At 56.5% G+C, this 26,824-nt stretch overlaps 7 protein-coding genes across 7 annotated transcripts; 4 read left to right on the top strand and 3 right to left on the bottom strand.

Annotated features, from left to right (window-relative positions):
• Positions 1 to 1,725: 1,725 nt before the first annotated feature.
• Positions 1,726 to 3,745, bottom strand: J3D65DRAFT_599655 (glutamyl-tRNA synthetase; the record flags this gene model as incomplete). The annotated part of the gene is made up of 3 exons (XM_066797914.1): positions 1,726 to 2,265; positions 2,322 to 3,300; positions 3,351 to 3,745. 3 exons carry the CDS (start codon positions 3,743 to 3,745, stop codon positions 1,726 to 1,728), a joined length of 1,914 nt encoding a protein of 637 aa, XP_066660305.1.
• A 2,478-nt stretch (positions 3,746 to 6,223) lies between these two features.
• On the top strand, positions 6,224 to 7,744 carry J3D65DRAFT_611682 (uncharacterized protein). The gene has a single exon (XM_066798937.1). The coding sequence runs from the start codon at positions 6,277 to 6,279 to the stop codon at positions 7,357 to 7,359; it is 1,083 nt and encodes a 360-aa protein (XP_066660306.1). The 5' UTR covers positions 6,224 to 6,276; the 3' UTR covers positions 7,360 to 7,744.
• A 1,604-nt stretch (positions 7,745 to 9,348) lies between these two features.
• J3D65DRAFT_611685 (uncharacterized protein) lies at positions 9,349 to 10,363 on the bottom strand. Its single transcript, XM_066798938.1, has one exon. The coding sequence runs from the start codon at positions 10,328 to 10,330 to the stop codon at positions 9,545 to 9,547; it is 786 nt and encodes a 261-aa protein (XP_066660307.1). The 5' UTR covers positions 10,331 to 10,363; the 3' UTR covers positions 9,349 to 9,544.
• Positions 10,364 to 12,598: 2,235 nt separating this feature from the next.
• J3D65DRAFT_48084 (uncharacterized protein) lies at positions 12,599 to 14,018 on the top strand. The gene has a single exon (XM_066796582.1). It carries the CDS (start codon positions 12,750 to 12,752, stop codon positions 13,782 to 13,784), a length of 1,035 nt encoding a protein of 344 aa, XP_066660308.1. The 5' UTR covers positions 12,599 to 12,749; the 3' UTR covers positions 13,785 to 14,018.
• A 3,276-nt stretch (positions 14,019 to 17,294) lies between these two features.
• Positions 17,295 to 18,842, top strand: J3D65DRAFT_611694 (uncharacterized protein). The gene has a single exon (XM_066798939.1). It carries the CDS (start codon positions 17,760 to 17,762, stop codon positions 18,459 to 18,461), a length of 702 nt encoding a protein of 233 aa, XP_066660309.1. The 5' UTR covers positions 17,295 to 17,759; the 3' UTR covers positions 18,462 to 18,842.
• Positions 18,843 to 21,285: 2,443 nt separating this feature from the next.
• J3D65DRAFT_48132 (uncharacterized protein) lies at positions 21,286 to 22,384 on the bottom strand. The gene has a single exon (XM_066796588.1). The coding sequence runs from the start codon at positions 22,159 to 22,161 to the stop codon at positions 21,349 to 21,351; it is 813 nt and encodes a 270-aa protein (XP_066660310.1). The 5' UTR covers positions 22,162 to 22,384; the 3' UTR covers positions 21,286 to 21,348.
• Positions 22,385 to 24,175: 1,791 nt separating this feature from the next.
• On the top strand, positions 24,176 to 26,757 carry J3D65DRAFT_48138 (lanosterol synthase). Its single transcript, XM_066796590.1, has 4 exons — positions 24,176 to 24,557; positions 24,612 to 25,075; positions 25,131 to 26,576; positions 26,631 to 26,757. Exons 1-4 carry the CDS (start codon positions 24,333 to 24,335, stop codon positions 26,719 to 26,721), a joined length of 2,226 nt encoding a protein of 741 aa, XP_066660311.1. The 5' UTR covers positions 24,176 to 24,332; the 3' UTR covers positions 26,722 to 26,757.
• The last annotated feature ends 67 nt before the right edge of the window (positions 26,758 to 26,824 follow it).

Below are 26,824 nucleotides of genomic sequence, written 5' to 3' on the forward strand. Positions count from 1 at the left end.
TGCTGCCTTCTCAGTGGTTGGTTACTAGGCTGGCACTAGGAAACGTCTGTGTCAGGCCAAGGCCAAGCTTCTGCTATGGCGATTCGATACTGGGACCGGATCTTAGGTCATCTCCGCAACCAGCTTTGGTTGCGAACATTGGCGGAGTCAACGGCTTGTTTTTACCACGCGCGCTCGGAGCCGCCCTAAACCGGTTTGGCGCTCTCCCGTCTTGTCACAACTGGTTCCCTCCTGTCGACTTGACAAGTTTGATGGTTATTGTCGCCGTTGAGGCTCCTGCACGTGTGTTGCTAGCGTTACCCGAGAACAAGTCACGTACCGTCTGGATACTACGTCAAAGGTTGGTTCTTTGGCATGCACTGTGCGGGGAGATGTGTACTTGTGCCGTGTACATGGGTCTCTATTGGTCTGTCGCCCCCCTGTGAATGGCTCGACACGCGACGAGGCTATTTCGACTCTACAATCCCCTGTAGCAACGCCAAAACTCTCGTCCCGATGTAACGGCGCGGTTCCTGAGTCGCTGTGCAGTCAGCTCATTCTTCGCAACACCTTTCCGTTTCCCGGAGACCGCTTCCCGGGGACCTCGGGGACCTTGGCGGCCAGGAATGCAGCCACGCAACTACCCCGTGTCTTTCTTCGATCGTCTGTGGTTTTGACAGTCCGCAGTCCGGGATCTGTAACACCCACTGTTCGATTCCATCGTTGTAGACTGATCTGATTAGATTCGCCTCGCATTTCCTATTCGAGGATAGGGTCAGCACTAGGATTTCGTCTCAAAAGTTGATCGTCAACGGCCAGTGTCTGGTGCTAGGATCTTGGTAGATCGCGTTCACAGTCTGCTCAGTCATGAACACAGTGCCAATGTATCTCCATCGCGTCATCCCCACAAGCGACGTTAGACCTTGCAACCAGCGTCGGACAAGGATTTGGCATGCGGGTGTTGATTGGACCTGTCAAGAAGGCTTTTCCCCGCGTGTCTTGATCTGCAAGTGCGGGTAGCTAGCCGTAGATTCCGACTGGGTAGCTTCCACGATGGATCCATGCTGTCGCCGTCTTTTACCAGCACATGTCAATCTGAAAGGAGCGTGGTAGACGTGGCGCCAAGCGCAGCTTGACTTGGGAAGCATATGGTCAAGATGTGCCGTCGATCTGCCGTACGAAAATATCCATGGCGGCGCGGCTTGTGCCGCATCAAGCCTTGGTACTGCAAGCAGGTGCTGCAGAAATTCAAAACCCTCCGGTGGAGAAGTCGGTTGGTTTCTGCAGCCGTTGTAGGAGCGCCAAGGGATCTCGACCGAGCTGTTCGAGGCCGAAAACTTAAGACCGAAGATCTTCGCACCGACCTCGCTGTGCTGCTATACGAAGCAACGAAGATCAATGGACCAAGGATTGATGACCGGTGTTTGGGTCAGGCAGGCCTTCAAGTCAAGTGATCTCCACTAAAACTGAGTCTCTGATTCATCTGCAGCATGGTAGACTCTGTTACGCACCAAGGACTCGCTGTCTCTTTCCTCGAAGACAGTAAGAGCTCAAAGCACACGTTTGACGTTTAGCAATTCGTCATTTGCTATACTGAGAGCGCGAATGTAGTGGTAGGTAGTGATTGGATAGCAACTCATTCCACATGGCGTTAGTCGTTTTGTCGGGATTCTTATTTCATTGCTTGCTCCTATATCTTTCCTTCCCGCCCGTCTAGTCGGACCTCTTATTTCCGCCGTTTAAAGCTTATTTGCTCTTTCCAGTGGGGATCTGGAACAGCACAGCAGGTTTGCCGTGTTGGAATGCCCTATCCACTCTGAAGAAACCCTTGCGATCAAATTGAATAATGTCGTCGACCTTGAGTTTCGCCACATTTTGATCCGCGACGGCTTCAGTTCTGAATTCCGTCTTGGGCGTGATGAAGTCCTCAAACTTGTCCTCTTCACCCAGCTTGTCCTTGGTAATGAGAAAGTCGAAATCAACCAGCTCAACGGGAACGAGGTCCTGCGCCGTACTGAGCCAGGTCACCTTCTTTGCCGTCTTCTTGACATCTCCCTGGAGGTGCAGCTCCAGCTCGAGGCCGGTGATGGGAGTCTTGCCAGACTTGAGCAGGTTGACGGGGTTGATCGAGTGTGAAATCTTGCGAACGATGGCGTTGCCCCAGTTCATGAGGGTAATCTCCTCATCCTGGACAAAGGACTGCGCGTCCTCCTGATCGAGGAGGACTTCGGAGCTGAATGTGACCTTCTTCATGCCGACATCCGCATTCTTGGCATGCAAAGGTTTCTGCCAGAGTCAGCAATGCTCATTAGGCCCGAATCATACCCGAATCATAAACTCACCTCTTCAGTGTAGGGACCTGGATGAGCAAATCCGATGATCTTGACCGGCACCTTGTCGGTAGACTCGACAGCAGTGTAACGACCGGCAATGGGATCAATATACTTCTTGTTGGTAGCCCAGAACGTCGTCCAGTCGAGGTTGACAATGTTCTTGCTGGGACCCTGCTTGAGGATAAACTCCTGCAAGGCGGGAATGGTCATACCGCGCCTGCGGATACCACGGACGGTGGGCATGCGCGGGTCGTCCCAGCCCCAAACGAGACCAGCATCGACGAGCTTGGTCAGCTTGCGCTTGGACAACAAAGTCCGGATAAAGTTCATGCGCGCAAAGTCCCAATTGTGGACACCGCGCAGCTTGAGAGCCTTGATGAACCACTGGTACTGAGCGTCGCGGTCCTTGTATTCAGTGGTACGCAGAGCGTGCGTAACACCCTCGAGAGAATCCACAATGGGACAGCAAAAGTCGTAGGTAGGATAGATCTTCCAGGTAGCGCCAGTGCGGTGGTGCTCCTGGGGGTTGCAGCGGTAGACAACAGGGTCACGCAGAGCCTTGTTGGGGTCGTCCACGGAAAGCTTCGCGCGAATACACCATCTGGTACCCTCCTCAGTGGCTTTCTTCATCTCCTCGAAGTGCGCCAGGTTCTCCTCCACAGACGCATCCCTTCTCTTGCTGGCGATTCCATCCATGCGCTCCTTACGCATCTGCTCCTGCTCGGTGTCGTCCGCATACGCATTGCCCTCCTTTATCAACTGGATGCAGTATTCGTAAAGCTCCTGGAAATAGTCGCTGGTGTGGGTGGTCTTGTCAGGCTTGATGCCCATGAGTGCCAAGTCCTCGATGATGGAGTCTTGGAATTCCTGCTTCTCCTTTGACGGGTTGGTGTCGTCGAAACGAAGGATGAGGGTTCCTTGGTACTTCTTGTGCGCAAAGTAATCGTTCAGCAGTGCGGCCTTTGCGTGACCAATGTGGAGGTATCCTCTGGGAACTCTTATTAGCGTGGACTGAGGAATGCCGCAGGAACAACGTACGAAGGCTCAGGAGGAAATCTCGTAACGACACCATTCTCCACATCCTGAAGACCAATGTCGTAGTTGCCCTCGTCGCCCTTCTTCTCCTCGGCGGCAGCGGCCTTCTTGGCAGGCCTGTGAGCCAGCGCCGATTGCTCTGGGTATGCCTCCTCAATGTACTTGAACCAGCGGGTCAAGTTGACCATGAGGTTCTGCTTGATGTAGGCATGAGCGACACGGTTGTCCCTCAGCGTCTTCCAAACGGTAACGTCGGCGTCGGTCAGGCCATAGCCAACAATGTGGGAGCGGAGGGTAAGGTGAGCATCGAGCTCGGCGAGCGGGGCCTCAATGGCTTTGAGGTTGAGAGGGGTGAGCTTTGCGGCGCGATCCTGCCACTCTTTGATCTGGGCCTCCATTTTGCAAGTGGTGATGTTCGATGAGGTTGTGCGTGTGACGGAGGACTGATGGCGGGGCGGATTTTGCCCGCCATTGAGTCAAACAGCGCGCCACAGTTGAGTCACCGCCGCTTCGTGGCGGTGCTGGACGACGACCTCACGCGACGCTCCGCCAGACCATCAACTTTCATCAGCTCTTTCGACATGACCCCTTTGACGATCGACCCTCGCATTTTCTACCGATGGAGATCTTCAAATTGCTACGGATTGCACAATTCAGCATGATTCGATACTGACACAAGACGGACAAAGTTGACATCTTACGACATCTCAGCAATAGGACGAGAACGACCTCTGGAAGGTTAACAATTTCACAGGCAATGGCAAACCACCAAAAGAGCTTGGATCAAAGAAGGATTGTTGACCCTCTTCGCCTCGGATAATGCCTGGCTCCAATTAGACCTGGCTCAGGCGAAAACCCATCACCTAGGCCACAACTCCAAACGGTGCCTCCCAAGAAGGACAAAAAGGAGAATGCCGCTGTTCATATACCATAGCGATAGACGCATTCTCCCCCCTTCTACCACCTGTCCGGAACACCCTCTTCCGCCGCCCGAGGCTGCATTATAAGGATTGAAAACCGATGACTCTCAACCAGCCTTCTTTGCTTTCTGGGAGGCTCTGGAATCATAGCACCGATTCCAAGAACTTCATAGATTGGGTTTTGGTTTGATCAGCTTGAAATCCAAACAACGAAAAGAGGCACAGCGAAGCGGGAGAGGTTCATACTTTCGTAAACCTCGGATGCAGTTTCTGAACCTGAGCCCTCTTCTGAAGGCCGTCCTGCCAGCCTGGGACTCTTTCTTTTCCACGATTCCACCAGAGTAGTGCGGTGCGCTCGGACATCAGCAGTTGGCGTTTCCTCGTCACCCCATCTCCTTACAATGATGTGTCCCATCATGTCACTGCCCCAGCAATGTTCGCCCAATTGTCCGTGTCGAAAAAGCTTTCGAATACGAGAGAATCGCTCAGTCTACTCAATGGAACCACTGAAGGAACAGATTCCTTCTCCAAAAACACCGTGATTTCGGTGGCCTTGGCCAGATCCTCCATATACCGTAAGAGGCACGACGAAGCGACGGTCGACGGTACGGGGATGTCGCGATTCGGGCCAATGATTTTTGGACGAGGTGACTCTTTGAGGGTGAGGGAGAGCTCGACTTCGACGACATCATCTGCCAGTTTATCGGCATAGGTAAAGGCACGGCACACCTGGCTTGGAAGCTCGCTTCGTCGACGTATTTTGACATTGTCCCTTCCCTCGGCAGGTCCTTTGTATCTGCATTTGCAGCCGCATTCTCGACAACCAGGCCCGGAATCGTCATCTGCGGGATCCATGTTTGTGTACAAGGTTGTTTCCACTCCGCGCAGGCATTCTCCACCAATGTCAAGATCGACGTCCACTTTAATGCCGCCCCAGCCTTCGAGATGCAAAGGAATTCGCAGTTTGACGTGAAAATTACGGGACTGAAAGGATGAAACGTTCGACATCGAAAGTGTGGATTTGATATTGGCTTTGGTAAGTGGTGTCGGCAACCGGTGCCCAATGAATGTAGGTGGCGAATGCTTCGATGCTTTCCATGAGACGACGACAGGAGAGTCAGCCTTGCAGCAGGAAATTTCATCGTACAGCGATCTTAGAGGGGATTCTGAGGGCGGAGTGGCCATTCTAAGCCAGTCCTGGGATTTGCGCTGCCAGTCGAGGATCACGAAGTTCGAGAGCGACACTGGACAGATGAGTGCTCCTTATCTCCCCTTCACCCCCCCAATGTCAGCAGCGCACCAAAGACTTTGCGGATCGATCTCGCGTTTAATTCCATCTTTGCGATACGAGACAGGACTCCACTGCACCTGAAAATAAGACGGCCAGACACAGTAAAAATAACAGCCTGCCAAGAAAGTGTAGTCATTCGCGAAAAGTGCTTGGATCAAAGGACCAGGATCGGAAGCCAGCTGAATTTGGAGGGCAAAGGAGCCGATGGTCGAAATGATGAGCTCTTAAAGGACCAACGCACTGTCTGGATCTCCGAGTGAGAGTTCACGCGTCGATAAAGGCGCATCGTCAAGAGCGCATGAGCCTTGAAAGGCGACGTTGAGCCGAAAGGGGAAACAGGTTCGTGGTGCGCGGTGTGCCTGAAGCCCTTGGGCTCCTCCTGACCACGCTCAGTGCTATCTTCCTGCTGTTTTGGATGATGGTCCGCTCCATCATTCTTTCCACGGAATTTCGTCGTGGATCCAACCTCCACTCATCAGTCACTTTCGGTTGTCAACTGCATTCCTGTACCTATGAAACTCTTCTTGCATGTTCGGAACTCGTCAACGCTCCCTCGACATTCGGTTCTAATTCATTCAACGACGTATTCATTACCAGAGCAATTCACGGCAACGGCGGAGAGTTGCGGCACTTGTTGCACTGGTCTGCAAGTATGATTTCCCATCGTCCCATCGAACGATGAGTTTAATAACAGTCAAAACCACAGATCTTTTTTCTCATGTCAACCACGATCAGTGCTGCGACTAAGCAAGTACTGTCTGAACTTTGTGAGGAAGGGCCGCCCGTTGTGATCCAGTATCGGGAAGCGGGAGCTGCCAATTCTTCGTGGTCCTACTTCGGTCATGAAAGCCCTCTTGATATGCGCTTTCTGTGCTATCAGTTCCCGTTAAGGCACCAGCAGATGTTCCTACTTCGATTGAAAGTACCGGTCTCTATAGATGATTCCTTTGACAAGAGCTCGGATATCCCCGTTGACGTGGATATTTGGGATCGTTGCATCGAAACCTTTGATATCAGCCTATACCTGTACGAGTCGAGGAAGTGGGGGCCCTTGGTCGATGTTGTCGATGCTGGAGATCGCATGATGCAAGAAGAGGGAATATGCGAGACTTTCACGGCTTCGGGGACGACCTATTCCGTGAAAATTCGGCCCAGGACCTTCGCTGAGATACCGAAGCCTGTCTACGAGGCCTTTTATTTCGATGGTCGGCAATACGAGGGCGACATCGTTCAGATGGACCTGCGATTACACCAACCCCCGGCCATCGCTCTGCACCATACTGATTCAATTGTCCCGTGCGGTCCAAATGATCGTGTGGTGCTGGAAAACCTCTTTTCGCTGAGCAAGTCGCTCACGGTGAGAATATTTCTTCGACGAAGCAACGTACGAATGCTCCGGGTGCTGTGGGAGATGTCTTTGAAAGTGCAATGGAGATCGGAATTTGCAACGCTTAGTTTTCAAGCTCCCTTTGATGCTGAACGCCTTTGGACAGTGAAGACGAGGAAACGTGGCTATGAGTGGTACAAATTCCACCACGCGAAAGGCAAGAAGTACGAAATCAGGACGCGGGTCGACAAACCGGGATATCCAGGTACTGAAGAAGAGAACGAAGGGGACGAGGCCAAAGATGTCAGAGGCCAGGACAGTCGTGGTTGTGAAAAGGAGCAAAGCGGAAATCCGCCACAGAGTCCCGAGACCAAGAAGTCCAACAGCACATTCACCGTAGACACCGAGTCAGGCGTCTTAAGTCTGATGTTCGGTACCGAAGACTCCAGAACGACAGTCGAAGTTTGTCCCTAGCCGCCCACGATGCCAGATACAAACGAAATGGCAACTCCCCGCGCTCCAGACCAATCTAGCGGAAGTTTGCAACGCGGCAGAGCCTCCAGGCTCCCAGGAGGGGCTCGCAGAAGATTCGACCACGTTGCTTTGTGGACTGCACGACGTAAACCGCTCTCAGGGGCTTGAGGGAAAGAAGGACATTCTGGTTTCTCGTAGCCACAATGGACTATTTCTGCACGCTTCCCCACTAGACTTTAAGCCGAGCTCATTCCTGTGAATGACATGGAAGCAAACAGATGGAGCCGCAGCGCTTCGTATGATCAACTCGTCGGCTTCACTCACTTTGTCTGGAAACAGCTAAAGCTGGAGAGCCTGGTGGGAATAAATCCCAGATCCTTTCCCCGCTGCCAAACGAACAAAACCATCTTGTACCTCAGCAAGGTAAGTCGGCCCAAACAATTGAAGCATTTTGTCATTCGATCACAATGGGTTTAGATCAGTGCGGTACCAGAGGCGGCAAGCCACCGTGACATTCTCTCGTTCTCTACGCTTTCTCCTTTGCCAGCTTCTCTCTTCCCGAGACTCCCTCCACTGACGGCCCAGCTCGCAGAGGACTTTGGGGAGTCCCAAAACATCAACACATGGCAACTGGGGAGCCCACACGTGCTGGTTCCTCGACCGCGAAAGCCAAGTGGAATGGAATCGACAATCAAAGATGCAACCTGTTTGGATGGCATATCTCAGACACCAACGACGGTGCCAGTCCCTCGAGCCACAGCTGCAACCTGCCGCTGCACCAGTACCTAGAAGCCTACATCTCCGTGGGCTTTGCACTCGATAGTCCATTTGAAGCTCACGTCAAAGTACGCATCCCCGGGTATCTACTTGGACCCGCATTTGAGGAGCAGACGTGGGACGCCTTTGTCTTCCTCACTCACCAAGACATCGACCACGTCCGCTTGAGCCGCTACCACGGACTAGGCGGCGACCAGTTCGGCAAGTCGAAGTCGAAGCGTTGCTGCTGTCCAGAGTACACAGAGGCGAGCGACAGCCTTCAAGAACAGGTTCAGCAACGCCTCATGCAGTCAAGCTGCTCGCGAATATCTGATTGACTCAGACTAGACTTCTGCCTCTCGAAACCACCTTCCATCATTGTGCCTGATGGCGGTGGCGGCGGCAGTGGTGGCATGCTTGATGCGCACGGCGCTGAATCCGAGGATGGGCTTCGCGAAGCGATGGGTTGCTTGCTGCATTGCACCAGTCTGAGCGTGTACTTTACAGAGCTGGGGGTTGACCTTTCAAAATTGGTCAAGTTTGTCGGCAAGATGGGCGAGCGGGAAACCGAGAAGAAGGCTCAGCAGGATGGCTCGGACCAGGATGCTGCTACTGCTACTGCTGCTAGCGTTGAGGCTGGGACTGATGAAAGGACTTCTTACCTGGAGAAGTTCGAGTTCTACGGTGAGAAGAGCGGACTCAAGCCGAGGATGATCAATGCGGCCCAGAAAGAGATTGGTTCGGTTCTAGGTGGTGATGGACAGGAAAAGACGACCGCTGCGCAGATTACTACGGCAGGACTTGGACCCCTAGAGAGCCATGGTCAGTGATGCTCTCACTCATTCGGACTGGATTTTGGGTCGACGTGCTGACTGCAACACAGCTGCTACCGTTCAGCCTGCTGAAAGCGAAAGACCGGCAAAAAGACAGCGGCAAATCGAAGGCACAGAAGAGCGTCTTGTCTCCAGTGATGTGAATCCCGGAAGCAGTGTGCAAGCAGACAAGGCACCCACGAGAGAGGCACTGGGGATAGATTTTGAGGACGTCGAGCAAGTACAGCAGGCGTCCGTCAAAGCGACCACAAAGCCAGGGGATAGTCCAGTCGAACAAGAGAGGCCGAAGGAAAAGCAAACGATTCACATGTCCCTGGCCAAATCACCTGCTGCTGTCAGCAGCCACAAGAGCGTTTCTGTGGTATTACTAGAGGAGACGCAGACAACGACAACAGCACCACCCAAGTCGCCAGGTGCCAAATCCTCCAACACTCGCCTTCAACAGCTGCAGGAGGCAATCAATGGTATCGCCGAAGCGCGCGTGCAGCGGCTGGAACAGGCCGTCAGTGACCTCATTCAGGAAAACACGTCCCTCAAAACGCGCGTCAAAGACCTAGAAGACGCACGCGTCGAAGAGACTCGAGAAATCGCCGAACTCATTCCTGACCAGCCTGAGCCAGAAGCAGATCTAGAACGACAGCCAGATCCAGAGCCACGGCATCATCAACAAACACAACAAGCGCCCACAGCCGAAGAACGCCTGTCGGCGCTGCAAGACGTGTTCCACGCCTCAGCGTCGTCGCTGCACGAGGACTTGAAGCAGCTGGATGGCTAGAAGAGGCTGGAGAGGGAGTATGAGAGGGTGAACGGTGGGAATGCGGCGTTGGTGGCGCGCGCCGGGGCGGCGACGGTGGAGGCAGAATGGCAGAATGGCAGGCTGCGTCGAAGAGAAACCTGTTTGCGGGAGCAGGGAAGGAGATTTGACAGACGGCGACGGATGGGGCCTTGATTTCATGTTGAGACAAGGTAGCGATGGGAACAGGAACAGGAACAGGAGTAATGAGGTAAAGCCATTGTTGCGCAAACAAACAAAAGAAGGCAGGATGGAAGAGGGAAGGAAAGAGGAAAAGTTGGATTGACAGGGCTTGAGTGACAGGGTTGACAGGCAGAGAAGAGTAAAAAAGCAAGATTGTTGCGTTGCGGGTGCGTACATGAGTAGCTAGGGCTGGAGGAGAATACTTGGTGGTGGAGATAAGGACGATGCAGACGGAGACGGGAAAAAGGAGAATGGAGAGCGAGGGCGAGGGTGAGAGAAGAGGTGGAGATGAAGCGAGAGAGGCGTTGAGGGAAAAGCAAGAGCAAAAGTGAGACGGCGGAAGGCTGGACGGGGATAACAGACGGACGACGTTGTTGACCGGTCCTGGTGATAGAGGGACAGACATGGTCGCCTAGGTAGGTATGTAGGTGTGTGTGCGACGGCAATATCTTGCTTTGTTGAGAGTGACGATGGAGGGATGGAGGAGAGCCGGTCAACATGGTACTGTAAGGGTAGTTGGAATTATGAATGGAAATAGCTGCTTGCTTCACCGACGTGGCCATGGTGTGAATGACGACAGACAGTAGACAGGCAGGAAGAAAAGAAAGAGAGGAGGAGGTGAGCGCGTCGCACACGTCTGCCCTGCTCTTCTGCTCCCTGTCCGCTTACATGATATCATGGGGGAGGGGGAACACCAGCACTACAGTACCTAGCACCACAATCGCCGGTCAGTCCGCGTTCCCGCAGACCCAACACCGTAGCATTGGGAACGTGGGTGGGTGCGTGCCGGTGTGCCACATGCCACAACGGGCCCGCGCAGCAGCACCACCACCACCGCCATCATCATCATCATCATCATCACCACCGTCGTGATCCTTCCTTTCCTTTCAGCCCAGTGCAGCCCGGCCCAGCAAACTATGTAATCAGTGACCTACCTACCTTGGAACCAGCCGCACGCGCGTGCGCGCAAGCGCCTACGCACGTGCCGTGCTCAACCCGACGCAGAGGGAGGGAGCGCAGGCAAGCAAGCCACGCAGGGCAGGGCAGGGCAGGGCAGAGCGTTCAAAGTGGCGGCGCCGTCCAGTGTCGGTTCCGATGGTCTCAACGACAGGCGTTGATGTTTGCTGGAGGGGGCGTGCGTGCGCTGTACCTCGGCGCGGGCGGGCGGGCGCGCGCAAGAGAGAGAAAAAGAGAGCGGCGGCGGGCAGCGTTGTTGAGGTTGCACTGCGACAACCGCGGTGCCTGCCAAGTTTCCCTGATGGGTTGCGAAAAGGGCGACGACGCGACGGTTGCAGACCCTCGGTCGGCAACGCCGTGGCACATTGCATCGAGAGTGTGCTGCTGCGAGTAGGGATGGCGGGGGGAGCAGGCAGGCAGTCAGGCTCGGGTTCATACAGCGTTTCTGGCGAGCAACACGAGCAGTCGGGTCGATCATGATGGGAGGTTGTGCCGCAAGCGGCGACGCGACGGGTAGGCGGGCAGGGGGAGGGAGGGAGAGGGAGGAGAGATGGAAGGAAGGAAGGCGGTCAGCGGACGACGCGGATTGCGCCAGGCGCCGCAGAGTCGGGATTAGACAGAGGGCTGAATGAACATTGCGAGTGTCGCACGGGAGGGGAGCACAAGATGATTATTCTGGAATGACGCTGTGCAATGAGATGGCGGTTCCTGGCCCTGGCCCTGGCGGAGGCGCAATGGGGCGGACGGGCCCATGTTCGGAGAGGCAAGATGCGGTAAGGCGAGGTAAGGTAGTAGGTAGGCGTGGAATGGGCGTCGGGTGCGCTTTGGGGAGGCGACGTTTGGGAGGGAAACTTTTTTGCTTGCTCTGATGGTGGAGATCAGGGGCCGACATGCGATTGTCGAGGGAAGGCAGAGAGTGAGTTGAAACGTGACAGCTAGCTACATGTACAGACAGGGCGGCGGGGACCGAAATAGACGGGCAGACAGCAAAGAAGGGTCCAGCGAGGAAGCACAAGAGCAGTCTCGTCGTGTGGCGGAGCTGCTCGTACTCGCGGGTAATGCGGTTCAGGGTCCGGCAGGGCAGGCGGGGTCTTGGTCTTGGGTCGCTGGATGTAGCCAAGTTAGCGCGTGCAGCAGACAGGATTGGACTGGATTGGATTGCGGAGAGTGGGGAGAGCAGAGCAGAGCATGAGCATGAGGGTGAGCGATAGGCGCGGGAGGGAGAGGGACAGTAGACGTCCCAATGAGGAGGGCGATGCAGCAAAAGTCAAAGTCTAATCAAGCGTCGGGCACGGCAGTTGACTTAGGTTGTGGCAGGGGGGACCGCAGGGGGCGGGCTGCTGGAGCTGGTTTCGTCATTCGAGCGTCGCGGGCAGCGTCGTCTCAGCTGAGGTCACCCCGGCCCATGGCCCGTCGCCCGTTCGTTCTTCTTTGTTGTGCTGCCGTCCACCTCAGTGCGCTCCCCGTCGCTCTTTGTCGCCCGCCCGCCCGCCCGTATCCATCTGAGGCCGGGTCCACTTCACTACAAGACTACCAACTAGCCCATCCATCCCATCCCATCTCATCCCGGCCCATCCCTACCTACCTGATATATACAACCCAGAGCCCACAACAACCTTCTCCTCGTCCTCCTCTCCCTACATCCGCCCTCACCCGCATCACCACCTCCTCTCCGCTGCCACCACAACACCAAACTCTGAGCTCAACCTGCCGCCGACGCCCCGCCGCGTCCCTCCGTCCATCCCAATCTCGCAGCCTCCCGTCGCCCTGCCACGCCAAATCTCCCCGAAACCCTCCGCTCGCTCACCTCGACGCTCCTGCCTTTTGGTCCACCCGGTTGCTGTGATACCGCCACGACACGCCATAACATGTCCGCCATGGTGGATTCGTACGCGCAGTACGGGCGCCTCCCGCACCGGAAACCTCTGCCCCAGTCCGGCCTGCAGCCCTTGACACAAATCGTCGACGACCCGCGTCAACCACACCACCGCACCCGCACCGCTTCTGCCACCTCTCCTCAGCAGCCTTTTGCCTACCAATCGCCGCAATACCAGCCCCAAATGCCCCAGTACAACACCGCCTCCACCACCACCACCCGCCGCACCCTCTCCAATGCCACCACCTCGACCTCCTCAACAAACACCAGCACCGGCAACAGCGCCACCAGGCGGAATTCCGATCTGCGCCGCTCCTCGTCGGGTCGCTCCACCGGCAGCCAGACCTCGTCCAGTTATGTCGCCCTGATGCGCAGGCAAAAGGCTACCGTGTGGTGCGACAGGGCACAGTACGAGGATCCCCGCCTGATCGCCCAGCAGCGCGCCGCCAAGATGCGAGCGGCCATGGAGGTCGTCGGCGGCAACCAGCCTCCCACTCGCACCTCGACCTCGTCCTCGGGCGTCGCCTCGGGCGTCCGCGCCAAAATACGGCATCACGGCGCCCCCAAGGCCTCTCTGTACAACCCCACCAGCCTGGCGAGCGGCGGCGTCCCCATGCGCCTCAGCGCGAGCGAGGTCGACGAGGGCGACAGCGACAACGACAGCAACAACAACAATAACAACAACAATTACCACTTCCGCAGCGGCAGCGGGCGGAGTTCGCTGGGCTCGGGACGTCGCGTGCAGTCTTACATTGGGCCGTCGGTCGCGCGCATCAGCACGAGCAGCACACCGCCGAGCGCTCAGGGGAGCAGTCCGACCGAGACGGTGGCAGAGGAGCCCGCTCTCCCCGGCGACTACCAGGTCTACGCCCGCTCTGGCGACAGCAGCGGCTCCGAGTTTGCCGAGCCGCAGGCGGCTGGCTTCTCGGACGACCTGAGGCGGCGAGGAAGCGTCGACGACCGCACCATGACCATGAGCGGCGCCGTGCGGCTATTCGTCGCCAATCCAGACAACGACAGCGACTGACAACGTGCTGCCGCTGTTGCTGCTTGACCACTGAGAGAATCGACATGCCCACGAGAAGGCGGGCGAGGCGGGGGAGGATTTTTACCGGGGACTCCAAAAAGCAAAGATACCCCTTTGACAGTAACTTTGAGCGATATGCTGCATCGAATTTTGACTCTACTACTTTCCCTTTTCCTTTTGTTTTCGCTGTTCCACACGTCACCCACCGGCATCTTTCCTTTCCTTTCCCTTTCTTGCATAGGCGCTCTATTGCTCTCTCTTCTTTCCCTCAGTCTCCCTTTGGCGTCATGTGTGTAGCTCTTGGGTAAACTACTGATCTCATTCACTGTGTTTTCTTCTTCCTTCTACGCCTACACACGGAAATGGGATACGCGGCTCGTTACCAGTCTACCAACCAATCTTTTCATACACACCTGCCAATACTCCCTTCCCTTTCCTGTTTTTCTTCTGTCTGTCTCTCTCCTACCTCACCTCCTTGCCAGCGACAGCGAAACTTCGATCTTTTTTTCCTTTTTACCAGGACTTTCCTTGCCACATTTCACGCTATATTTGGGCGGTGCGCTGCCGGCGTAGACGACGGGGATGAATGGACGGACGGAGAATCGACTTGGGGCGCCTGGGGATGCGCGGGAGGGGATCGATGGATGAATGGGCGGGCGGATTGATCCTGGCGGTGCGCGTGTTTCAGCTACCGCAACTGCTGCTGCTGCTGCTGCTGTTCGTCGTCTCTTGACTGGTGCGAGAGACGAGTTGTTTAGAGAAAGTGAAATGGAAAGGGAAAGGGAAGGGCAATTGATACCCATGCCATGCCATGCCATGCCATTCCATGCACCATGACGATTTTCTCCTACTACATGCTCGTGCGTTTGATTCCCTTGCCTGCCTGCCTTGTAGATTGTCCGTCAACAGATGTCTGAGGTGCGGTGGCTGGGCGCAATGCAGCTCCCTATGGTTGGTACCTCCCGTCCCTAGCTCGTCAGGCGGCCGGCCGGCCGCGGACTGGCAGGCTACGCACCTATGTACCTATGTACCCTACCGTAGTAGGCACGTTGCGGCGACGTCACCCCGCTAGCTGGTACATACCTACATATGTACCTTGTCTTGTCTTGTCAAACGGATGGACCGAAACGTAGACGGACAGACAGGGTCTTTGGTTCATTTATCGCACACACACATACACACCCACGCGCGCGCGCGCGCATCTTCTCTCCGCCATGCATGCCTAGCAGTAGCTGCGTAGTATCGTCGTCGTCGTCGTCGTCGTCGTCGTCATCGTCAGGAAGTAGCTACCGTACATGTACCTTAGGCATCTTGGCGCCCACGGCTCAGGTCAGGTCAGCTCAGCTCAGGTCAGCTCCCCGTGCTCCCAGGTCGCTAAGGAAGGACCTAGACGACGGGAGTTGAGGGACGGTCGACGCATGACGTAGGTAGGTATGTACTGTGTGTGCCCTCGCACCCTTCCTCGCGTACCTAAGGTACTGTACCCCAGCCGCAGCGCTCAGGGTGTCAATTGAATGTCAATGTCAATCTCTGTAGGGCCGCCGGTGTCACGTCGCTTCGCTTCTTCGCGCAGCTCTTCTTCTCAAGCTAGGTACGGTACCGGCCAGCACGCACGCACGTCCAAACCAGTCAGTCCAGCGCAGCGCAGCCACGCCGTCATCTACCTATGTACCTATGTACCTCTCTGTACAGCTGAGGGAGGTACGCTTGACGTCAGTCAGAACCGCCTGCCTGCCTACCTACCTACCCACGGGCAACAGCATCTACCTATCAATCTACCTACCTACCTACCTACCTACCTACCTACCTATACAGCCATTAATGTTACGAAGCTGCGATGCTGTTGATCGCGTATGTATGTAGACAGACGCTCGCGCGCGTGTGTGTCTGTTTCTGTGCCAACGACCTGACCGTCGACGTGCGTCGTCCCGCCCCGCCCCGTCCCGTCCCGTTCCGCGCCGTTTGTCTGCTGCTGCTGAGGTGTGAGTATGGATGGTGTGGAGGGGAGACGCGTTGGCTGGCTGGCTGGCTGGCTGGCTGGCTGGCTGGCGAGGTGAAGTGAGGACAGGGTCATGTCGTGCGCGCCGCCGCCGCCGCCGCCGTGGACGCGTTTGTGGCACGTTGACGGCAGGCAGGCAGGTGCGCCGCGTGTTGTCGTCGTCGTCGTGTCGCCACAGCAGCTGCTGGAGAAGAGGGAAAGGATGGGCAGAATCATGTACGAACATGTAGGGAGAGAGAGAAACGGGGAAGGGAGATGGGGATAGGCAGGCAGGCAGATGTGATGGGGCGGGGGCCGCGTGCATACAACGAACGTCGATTGTCGATTGACACTGTAGGGAGCGAACAGGAGGTGTGTATACACCACCACCTTGCTATATGTACATTGCAGATCCCGCACACACACACCATCATTGCTGCTCCGATCCAATCCCATCCCATCCACCAACTATCCACCACCACCATCATCTCTTCCGCGAGTCTTCGGATCCTCGGATGCGCGCCCATCCCGTGGTTCTCTACATAAGTAGGTATCCACTCGGCTAGCAGTACGATGTGGAGAAAGCGCCTTTAGCGGCGTCTCCCAGACTCCACGTCGAAACCAAGTGACTGACGCGTCACCTCAAAATGGGTAGGTACAGAGGACGACGAGGGATTTTGTGTGTGGAGGGGGTCGCGCGTTCGTGCAGACTGCAGATGGAGGCGTAGTGGTGTGGCCCTCTGTCTGCGTCTGCGTGTGAGTTTTCACCTTTCGCGACTCGACCGACTCGACTCCGTGACCTCGCGCCTGCGTCGACGACCGTCTGTCTGCGAGTCTGCAAGTCTGCTTCAGCTGGACAGGGATGTATGCGTCCCGCTGCCGTTCCCAGCTCTCAGCTCTGGCTTTGGCTCCACCTCCACCTCCGCATTTCGCAATTTGCGTTTGCGACTGCAGCGACGACGAAAGACTAAAGCCAAAAAAATGGCGAGGGCGAGGGCAGGTGGATGGGGATGCGTGAGGACGTGGAGTGCCCTTCTTCCCCGCTCGCTTCTTCTGCCATGCTTGAATGGAAGGATGGAAGGATGGATGGATTGAGGGTCGGTACAGCTAGCTCACAGAAACGAAGTAAGTGCCAACCTTGGCTGGCACTGCGGTGACGACGTCCAGGGGACATGCATCCCCTCTTTACCCCTCCATCCCTCCCTACGATGCTATGTATTCAGCAGCCGCAGGTCTGAAACGAAACATGTATTTTCTCCGACGCCCGTCCGTCCAGGGGGGTTCCGCAATGGGTTACCCCCGCACGCACGCACGTACTGCACAGCCACCGCTGCTGCCACTGCACCGCCGCGCGCGTGGATAGAACCGACAGGACCGAGGAATGGAAGTGTGGAGGTGCAGTCCTATTGGCGGTTAAGCGCCGGGCCGATCCCGGGAGCGCTTCGGGTGGTCGGGTCGGGTGTTTCTGTTCTTGCCTGTCCTCCTCGCTTAGGTCCACGGCAGTAAGTCCCCTTCCATCGTCTCGAACCGACCAACGTCTTTGCTCTCACTCTCGCAACGGGCACCGCCGCACAATCAGTCGGGCTCTGCTCTGCTTCGGATCGCGACAAGCCAAGCAGGTATTGCTCGCCAGCTAGCTAGCTCGCCAGCTCGCCGTTTGCCCAAGCGACAGAGCAACAAGACGCCGGCCGCCGGCGCGATCCATCAACAAATCAATTCGCGCATCCAGCCCAGCCCAGCGCAGCGCAGCCAGCCACCGCTCGGCTCTACCCGGCGCATCATCTCGTTTCGTCTCATCTCTGCTCCTCGCGCGCCGGCGCGGCGGTGCCTGATGAGAAGAAAAAGCGGCGGACGACGCGATGCGGCAGGAAAAGCTTCTGGGCCCTTCTACGGCCGTCTGTCTGTCCACGACAGCGCATCAGCGAGCGAGCGCACTGTTGTTTGTGGCGCGCGGCTGCTGCTGCCATGCCCTTGTGGTGGATGATAATGGATGATGGATGGGGCAATCCGTCTGTCCACCTCCTCTGCCTATTACTACGCCGTTCTATCGTCGTCGACCTAGTCGTGCTGTAACGGTGGAGGGGTGGAGTGAATCGAACCGAGCACAGACGGCGCGGGCAATAACGACACTGCTGCTGCTGCCGTCGCCGGCGCCGCTACTCAGGAAATGTTTCTGGTGCTTTCTTTCCACTGCTGCTGGTGCTAGAGAGGAGGACGAGGGTGGCGCCGTTGTTGCTCCCTCTCTGGCTCTTGATTTGCGTGCCCGACCAAGAGAGCAAGCAACCATCACTACTACAATGCCACACACACGTAACCAGACGCCGACGCCGCCGTCGTACCTAGGTAATCGTATAAGTACGCGTGCCGGAACCATCCGCACCCGCACCCGCACCCGCAATCTATCCCAGGGATGCAAGAACTCCAACCCCAGACCGACAGACGGCAGGGCAGACAGACGGGCAGACAAAACAGCGACTGTTCCTACCGGTACGTACCCAGATCAAACACCACGACACGCCACGCATGCCACGCATGCCACGCACGCGTGCCAGATGCCCGTGTCTCACATCTCATCTCATCGGGCGTCGATCACCCACCCCACCCATTTACCCATCCATCAACCTACCCACGTACCCATCATCGGCATCGGCATTCGCATCGATCCTCATCGACATCGCGAATGCTCCCGATGTCGATGATGCGATTTGGCATACGCCGAACGCTCGATCGGCAAATGGAAAGTATGCGCAAAGTATGCAGGCATCCGTGAGCGTGGCAGAGCCGCGCTAGGCTGTTTTGAGTACGTGTGAGCAGGAAGTACGCGTGGGAGGGGGATGTGTGTGTGGAAGAGGCAGGCGGTGAGATGGCTTGCTTGCCTGTCTGTTTAATTGTGCACTGGCTGGCTGGCTCTTGTGACAGGAGATGTTGAGATGTCGGGACGGACGTGGTGGTTTGTCGTCGTCGTCGTCGTCGGCAGAGGCGACGGCACAGTAGGTGGGTGTCTCATCTCTTTCGACTCCCAGGCTACCCACGACACCAAATGACCGCTTCCCAAGCGCAACCATAGCAGTAAATAAATGCTCCTTGAGCGCAAGCGCAGCAGCGAACGAATGCTCCTCAACTCAAGGGCAATCACACGAGCAAAAGAACGCTCCCTAGACGCATATCTGTTGCCAAGAGGTCTAATTTTCCTTCGCCACCCCATCGTGACGGCGGTTGATGGACTTGCTTACTTACTGCCTTGCCTGCTTGACGACAGACAAACAAGACAAGGTAGAAGCGCCGCTGGGTCCACGACGACGATGAATCAAACGAGCAAAGGAACGGTCCTCCTTGCCATTCTCCTTCCTGCGTAGCTGCGTATATCCCTACCTAACGCAAACACGCTGCCAGCAGTGGGAGCGTCATAGGAGCAGCAACGAAGCGCAACGCGAGAAGTCTCGGGGCGTACCACCGGTACATGGCGACGTCAGCGTCAGAGGGCAAGCAAACCGTCAGCGGGGCAGGTTAGGGCAGGGCAGGGCAGGGCAGGGCAGGGCAGTCAGTTCGTTCTCTGTCTGACAGACAGACTGACGACGGCAATGGAGTGGCAGCAAAACACACGAAGCAGATGAAGCAGCCGGGGGGTATAGAGAATCGCCTAGTTTGGTTTGTACTGTGCTAGCAGTGAGGCGCCCAGCGCTGGTGGTTCGCCTCGGCGGGCAGGGCAAGGTAGGGCGGGCACTGAAGCCGTGGAAGAAGCGTGATGGTGAGGATAGGGGCATGCAAAAAAAAAAGCAGAAATAGAAATAGAAACCATATAGACCATAGAACCTGGCAGCAGGCAGCTGCCTTAGCTGTAGTGGGGTGGGTAGGGTGAGCTTGTGTGCGGTGTGGGTACCGTACCTTATGATGGAGATAGAGACGGCGTACCTACGGTACAGTACATCCAGTACTCATGGTGCGTGGTGCGTGGTGCGTGGTAGAAGTGGGTCGAGTAAGGTAGGTAGGTAGCAAACGAGGCAACCGACGCGGATGGCGTTTTCTTGCTTGCTTACCTGCTGCTGCTGCTGCTGTCGCGGGGTCGGGTCGTTTGCGACGGCGACGGCGACGGCGGCGGCAACGTTGCGCGCTCGCTGGCTGCGATTGGAGGAGTGCACGAGTGAAGGAAAGCCATGCGTTCGCTTGAGCGCATACATAGCTGCAGATTGGATCTGAGGGATAATGTCGGATACGAATACGCATCTCCCATAGCACGCGCGCTTGGCTGGGCGCGGAGGGATGGAAATGGTGATGGGCGAGGGAAGATGAGGTTGGGTGCTAAGGTACAGTACCGGGTAGCGTAGCATTCGCGACGCAGCGAGCGAGGTAGCGTGGCAGAATGCGCTGGGCTGCCAATACGGGCAATCCGGCGTCTCACAGATGCAGTTGACGGGTACATGTAGGTGGTGGTGCCCTCATCGACATCAAAGCAAGCAAGCCATCATCGTCAACCCGCCTGGCCAAGGCACCACCGCACACGAAGATTTCCCACCATCTGGGTGGGAGAGCCACACCCACACACACCAAGCTGCGCCGAGAGCAAACATCATCGTCGGCACGGGCAGCCAAGCGCGCGCCAGGAGCCCGAAAAGGGAAAAGGGTGCTGACGGAGTGAGACAGGTGGGTGGACCGAACGGGCAGTCGGCAATGCACGTCAGTCAGTCAGTCCGTCAGCCAGCCAGTCGAGCATGATGATGGGATCAGGCTGCCCATGGTTACTGTATCCACCCTGATCCGTCTATCAGCGGGCAGCGGTTCGGTTGCGGGGAATTATTTTTTTTCTTCTCGCTCTGCTTCTTCTTTGGTCTTCTCCCACTATTCCGCCACCGTGGCGTGCTCGCTTGATTGGCTGACGAGCGACCAGCGGATCCCGCTGCTGATGAAGCATATACAAGGTAAGGTGGGCTTGGTTCGGTTGGGGGCAATGGAGTTTGCTCTGTCAATGCCGGACGGACGGCGCTGTCTTCCCGTTTTGGCGGTTCGACTGCGATGCGTGGGAGGGAGGGCTGCTGCCGTTGGTGTTGTAGATGATAGAGGGAGGTCATGAGGCTGTTTGATAGGTATCCCACCTAGTGTTGTGAGGGGCACGGCAGACAGGGATCAGCGAGAGCCGCAGCGCTGCATCGAGAGCCGATAATGTACATGGATGGTGGTGTACTGATGACTGAGGCTTGCTGCAAAGTCGGAGGGCACGCCATTCACCGCGGCCGTCTTGCAAGAGAGACAACAGATGTTGTCCACTCCGAGATGGAGCAATGGATGCCCTTCTCAATCAGGCTGTTGCCGTCTATCAACCACCCCTCCCCATGTATCGCGAACTCTATCACTCACCACACCTCGTACCCACCCGCTCGACACATGCCTGCTCGTGCATACACCATGTACCTTAGCCGAGCAGGTAGCTCTCCGTCTTGTCCGCATGCCCATGTGCTCTGGATGAGGGGCAGATGGACAAACAAGCTGAAGACGGACGACAGCAAGACAATTGCCTCGGGGCGAGCCGAAGCTCGCCTTTTTCCAGCGCGCTGCATCCGCGCTATGCGATGCGACGCGACAATGACAACCTCAGCTGCTCTCCCACGCTGCAAGAAGACTTCCCGAAGACCGTCGAATATGCAGACCGGATCTCCATGCTTCCACGGCAATCCTCGTTGCCGAGAAACATCGACTTGTTGAGCCACCCGCCGCTGCTCGGCCGTACCTCATGGTGCTCGACGAGTTTGTCCAGTTGATCGCCGAAATCGCCGACGCCATGCCCCAAAACTCACCCAGGCATCCCGTTTTGCTCTTTATACGACTCTCTAGTGCCAGCCGCTCAATCGGGTCGCTGCCGGGGCTACTGGCGTGTCCCTTGATAGACAAGCTGTGTCGTCCATGCCCGCTGTCAGAATTTCGATGCCACTGATAATCGGATCGCGGAACGCAGGGCACGCAGCAAGAAAAGACGGCGCCAGCAGCGCACGACCCGCAAAGATCTACCCTCGGCAGATAGACGGGCCTTGCATTGTGCTCGGAGGGCAGAGAAGCCGTTTCCTTCCTCACCTCCCAGCAGCAGCACCGCCGTGGCACCGCTTCGCAGCCAAATGCGACCACTAGGCGCGCCGTGTGCCTGAAGGGACAAGGACTTGGCGCGCCGAGTTGCCGAACAAACCGCATTGACCGACCAGCTGATGGAGCTGGAAGTGTATATGCTGGGATGAAGCAAGGCACCTGGCGATGGAGTGTCGGCAGGTTTTCTGGTTGGCCATCTTGGCCCGGTGGTTGTGGTGCCCCCCATTGGACGGGCAGGGCAACGGACGCAGCAGAAAGGAAAAAAGTTGTGGTAGGGCAGCCAACAGAAACCTGCCAAACTGATGTCATTGGATGGGGTTTTGCCATCACGGTAACATCATTGGACGTCAATTTTTAATTTATCGTCGGGCTTTTTGCTTTTTCGCCTGTCAACAAGCGCAGTAGACGGGGCTTGGCCGACGATGGATCCAAGGCGGTTGTCCAAGGGGTGCGAGTGAGATACTGGGGTTGCAGCCGGGCGCGTGGCACCCTTCCTACTGCACGCTTGCCCGACAAGGCATCCGGATTGCTGAAGCGCTTTGATAGCCGGCCCCCTTATCTCGTCCGGATGGCGGTCATTTCTCAAACCGCAACGTGTTGCCCAGAGAGCACATGTAGAAAGAGGGCATCGTGCTGGTCGGCATCGCCGTTGCCCGCAGCCTTGTCGTGCCCTGCTGTCGACTGGTCGGCTTAGCCGAGCGAGCAGAGGGTCGTACGAGTGGTTCAGTGCTCAGGTTGCGCGGACGTCGATGAGCTGCAGTTGGGCGATTCGATCAAAAACAGTCTCGGTACATGCGGAGGCCAGGGATGTGTGGGTTGGCCTGCGCGCTTTGTTGGTGTCCCAGCAGGCCACACAAGCGGTCTACGAGAATTGACAGCGCGATGAGATGGTGGTCGTGTTTGGAGTCGTTCCTGACGCGTCTTCGCCAAGCCAGCGCGACATGTCCAAGGGAATTGTCTCTCTGGGAGGTTTCAGGCAACATTGTGTGCCTCCGCGGCCCTTTTGGCGCTTCACGGTGAGATTGATCGATGCTCCAAGGTCTGTGGGAATGGAAGATACCGAGCAGTTTCCCCACCACATTGTGCCCCACAATCCTCATTATGCGGGCAACGGCTTCGGGAGTCGGTTCTTGATAGTCGACTTCGCTTGATAGGTGCGAGGCGAGCGGCGCGGTTGGGCTGAGAGACACAAACAATGGATTGTTGATTGTCGCGGGCTCAAGCTTAAACCCTTGCCCAGGGCGTTATGGCGGGCATGGTTGAGACGGCGAAACTCTAGGCAGGAGATAGTTTGCTGCCGTGCTTCTCCATCCAAATCCTTTCTCCTCTGTGCCAGTCGCAATGTCACTTGTCACTTTGCTGTGGATTTCACATGGCGCCGTGGAGGCCAAAAGACGACAGCCAATCGCTAACGCGTCCCGGATCAAGCGGAGCTAATCAGAGAGCAGAAGACAAGGACGCGCTGATGATCCATGGCGCGAATGGCAGTCATCCGAGCAACGTACGCTCTGGTCGGTGCGGCGTTGAGTGACCCTCGGACGGGCATGTATGCGATGCGACGCGATGCGATGCCTCCCTGTCGACGAATTTTGCGCTCTTGGTCGGCCTTGGACATGAAGCCGAAGGGAAGGCCGAAAGTTGTTGAAGTCACACAGCTTGCCTGAACCGACGAGCAAGCGACAAGGGAGATCGACGTTGGGCTGTGGACTTGGTTGGACCGCCTGTGACGTCAAAATCGTGCAATTCAACACCATGCCTGGCACAGAAGTCAAGAGGAAAACCAGAAAGAGCAGAGGCGTGCAATGGCATTGTCCAACTGGCAGGGCAGCAAACCACAATGGCAGTCAACTTTTTTTTTTTTCCCCTTCTGGCCCCCTTGGATCCATCGACGGACGGACCCTGAGATTGCTGTGACCTCGCCATCACACGAGATGATGACTGCTTCTCGCTCGTATCCATCCTTCTTCGCCTACCAGCCGGGCGGATACGGACGAGGCTCTGCTAAGCTACGCCGGCGACGAACCAACCCGTGGCCGGCAGCAGGGGCAAGATGCTTAATCGCCCAGAGGGTCGAGTTTAACGCTGCTTACTGCCCCGACGGCCCGGAACCAGCAAAGCTTCGCTTAGCCTTGTCCATGTCATGTCGTGGCAGCGCTCAAACGAAGGTTGCAACGGCGTCGTGAGATGATGAGACGACCGACACCAACAACGACGACAACAACCGTCATCCATCGTGGCCGTCACCTCACGCGTCAGGCCAGCGAGGCGGCCACCGCCACCATGACTCGGCTATCGATAAGCAAATCCAGGGCGCGCAAAGTGAGGCGACGCGCGGGACAGTGGCCGTGTCTCGTGGCCGCAGAGCCCCTGCCAAGCGTCCCATCAACACCGCCCACTGCGCGTCCCACTCATTTTCGCTCCGTCAGAGCTCTCCGCCATCCTGCCATTGCACCCTCAAGCTTCGGATACTGCTGCAGCTCCAGAATTGCCATCACAGCATGGTGCGCACCGTCGCTACCAACGGCCACGCCAAGTCGCCCCATGAAAGGCACGCCAATGGCGCCTTAGCCGCCCAAACGACCGCTGAGGGCAAGACGGACTACAGCCGATGGCGCCTCCTCGATGAGAATGGCAGGCAGACCTGGCATTACCTGGAAACGGACGACCAGCTTCAGAACTGGCCCCAGACGGTGGCTGACAAGTACCACTTGGGCTTGCCTACGGTGCGTCATAGAACGTCATCTCCTGCGCCGCGCATGGACTGACCGAGACTCTAGGGTCTTCCTGAGCTACCACCCGCAAAAACTCCCACCCAAGCAGTCGAGAATGGCCTCTCCTTCTTCGAGCGACTCCAACTCCCGTCCGGACAGTGGGCCTGCGAATATGGCGGACCAATGTTTCTGCTGCCTGGCCTGGCAGTTACCTGGTACGTGACCGAGACCGAAGTCCCGGAGGCACACAAGACGGAAATCAAGAATTATCTGCTCGCGCGCCAAAACCCCGAAGATGGCGGCTGGGGCCTCCACATTGAGGGCCAGAGCTCGGTTTTCGGTACCGCCATGAACTACACAGTATTGAGGCTCCTTGGTATGGACGCGGAAGACCCTAGAATGATCAAGGCGAGAGGCACACTGCACCAACTGGGTGGTGCGGTAAATAGTCCGCATTGGGCCAAATTCTGGCTCAGCGTGCTGGGCGTCACTCCATGGGAGATTGTCAACCCCATTCCTCCTGAGCTCTGGTAAGCGTGCAATTCCGCCAGTCAACACAACGGGCGAATTCTGACACCATCAAAGGCTTCTCCCGGATTGGGTCCCCATCGCTCCCTGGCGCTGGTGGATTCACATGCGCCAGGTCTTTTTGCCAATGTCATTCGTCTACTCCAAGAAATGGTCCTACAAGCTCACTCCCTTGACCGAGTCGCTTCGCAAAGAGCTCTTCACTCAGCCGTACGCTAGCATCAATTGGAACTCCCACAGAAACAGTATCTCGCCCAGGGACAATTACTGCCCAAAGACCTGGATCTTGAACGTCATCAACTGGATACTCGTGTACATATGGTTTCCGTTTCTGAGGATGGACTCGTTGGTAAAACGCGCCGAAGAGTGGACCTATCGCCTCATCAAGTACGAGGACGAAAATACTCACTACGCCAACCTAGCACCTGCCAATGCTCCCATGAACATGGTTTGCACCATGATCCAGGAAGGGCTTGACAGCCCCGCGGTTCAGAAACATCGCGAGAAATTGGCCGACTTCCTGTGGGTCAAGAACGAGGGAATGCTGATGAACGGGACCAACGGAGTGCAGATATGGGACACGTCGTTTCTGATCCAAGCTGCCGTAGCGGCTGGCGTGCAGCGCGACGAAAAGTGGAAGCCCATGCTCACAAGCGCTCTCGAATTTCTCGAGAAGCAGCAAATGTTGGAAAACCCTCCTCACCACAAAGTCTCATACCGGCAAGCTTCCAAAGGCGCCTGGGCATTCAGTACCCGGGAGCAAGGATACACCGTCTCCGACTGCACGGCCGAAGGCCTGAAGTCCGTCTTGCTCCTCCAATCTTTCTCTGACTACCCCGATCTCGTCTCCGACGAGCGCTTGAGGGACTCTGCCGACCTTCTCCTGACAATGCAAAATCCATCTGGCGGCTGCTCGTCCTACGAGCCAACTCGTGGTTCCGAAAAGCTCGAGTGGCTAAACGCCGCTGAAGTCTTTGGGCGCATCATGGTAGAGTACGACTACCCCGAATGTACAACCGCAGTCGTGACGGCTCTCTGCGCGTTCCGCAAAAAGTTTCCCAAGTACCGGCGTGCCGAAATTGACGCCTTCATCGAGCGTGCTCTGGGCTACATCCGGCGTGCACAGCGTGCAGATGGTTCCTGGTATGGAAGCTGGGGCATTTGTTTCACGTACGCCGGCATGTTCGCACTCGAGTCACTCCGCAGTGTCGGTGAGACATATGAAAACTCGGAGCGGGTCCGTCGGGCCTGCCACTTCTTCACAGACCGACAGATGGAAGATGGCGGTTGGGGCGAGAGCTACAAGAGCTGTGAGGACCAGGTCTGGCGCAATCATGAAAAGAGCCAGGTGGTGCAGACCGCTTGGGTCTGTATTGCTTTGATGGAGGCCGAATTTCCTGACAAGGCTGTCATATCCAGAGCTCTCAAGATGATTATGAGCAGGCAGCAAGCCAATGGCGAATGGTTGCAGGAAGCCATCGAAGGTGTCTTCAACAATTCCTGGTGAGTTGTGTCTCCACTGTTGCCAGTTATCGAGCGGGTACTGATTCGTAACAGCATGATTTCCTATCCGAATTACAAATTCATCTTCCCGATGAAGGCGCTCGGCATGTACGCGCGCAAGTATGGCGATGAGGAGCTTCTCTAGACGACGATAACGAACAGCATCGGCCTCGGTGGTAGACCGGCACAGCATCTAATGACAGCATCAACATATTTCTAATGTCTCGACGTTCTCCCTACAAGTAGAC

The sequence above is a fragment of the Phyllosticta citribraziliensis genome, assembly GCF_038025025.1.
Source record: "Phyllosticta citribraziliensis strain CPC 17464 chromosome Unknown J3D65scaffold_1, whole genome shotgun sequence".
In the NCBI taxonomy this organism is placed as follows: domain Eukaryota; kingdom Fungi; phylum Ascomycota; class Dothideomycetes; order Botryosphaeriales; family Phyllostictaceae; genus Phyllosticta; species Phyllosticta citribraziliensis.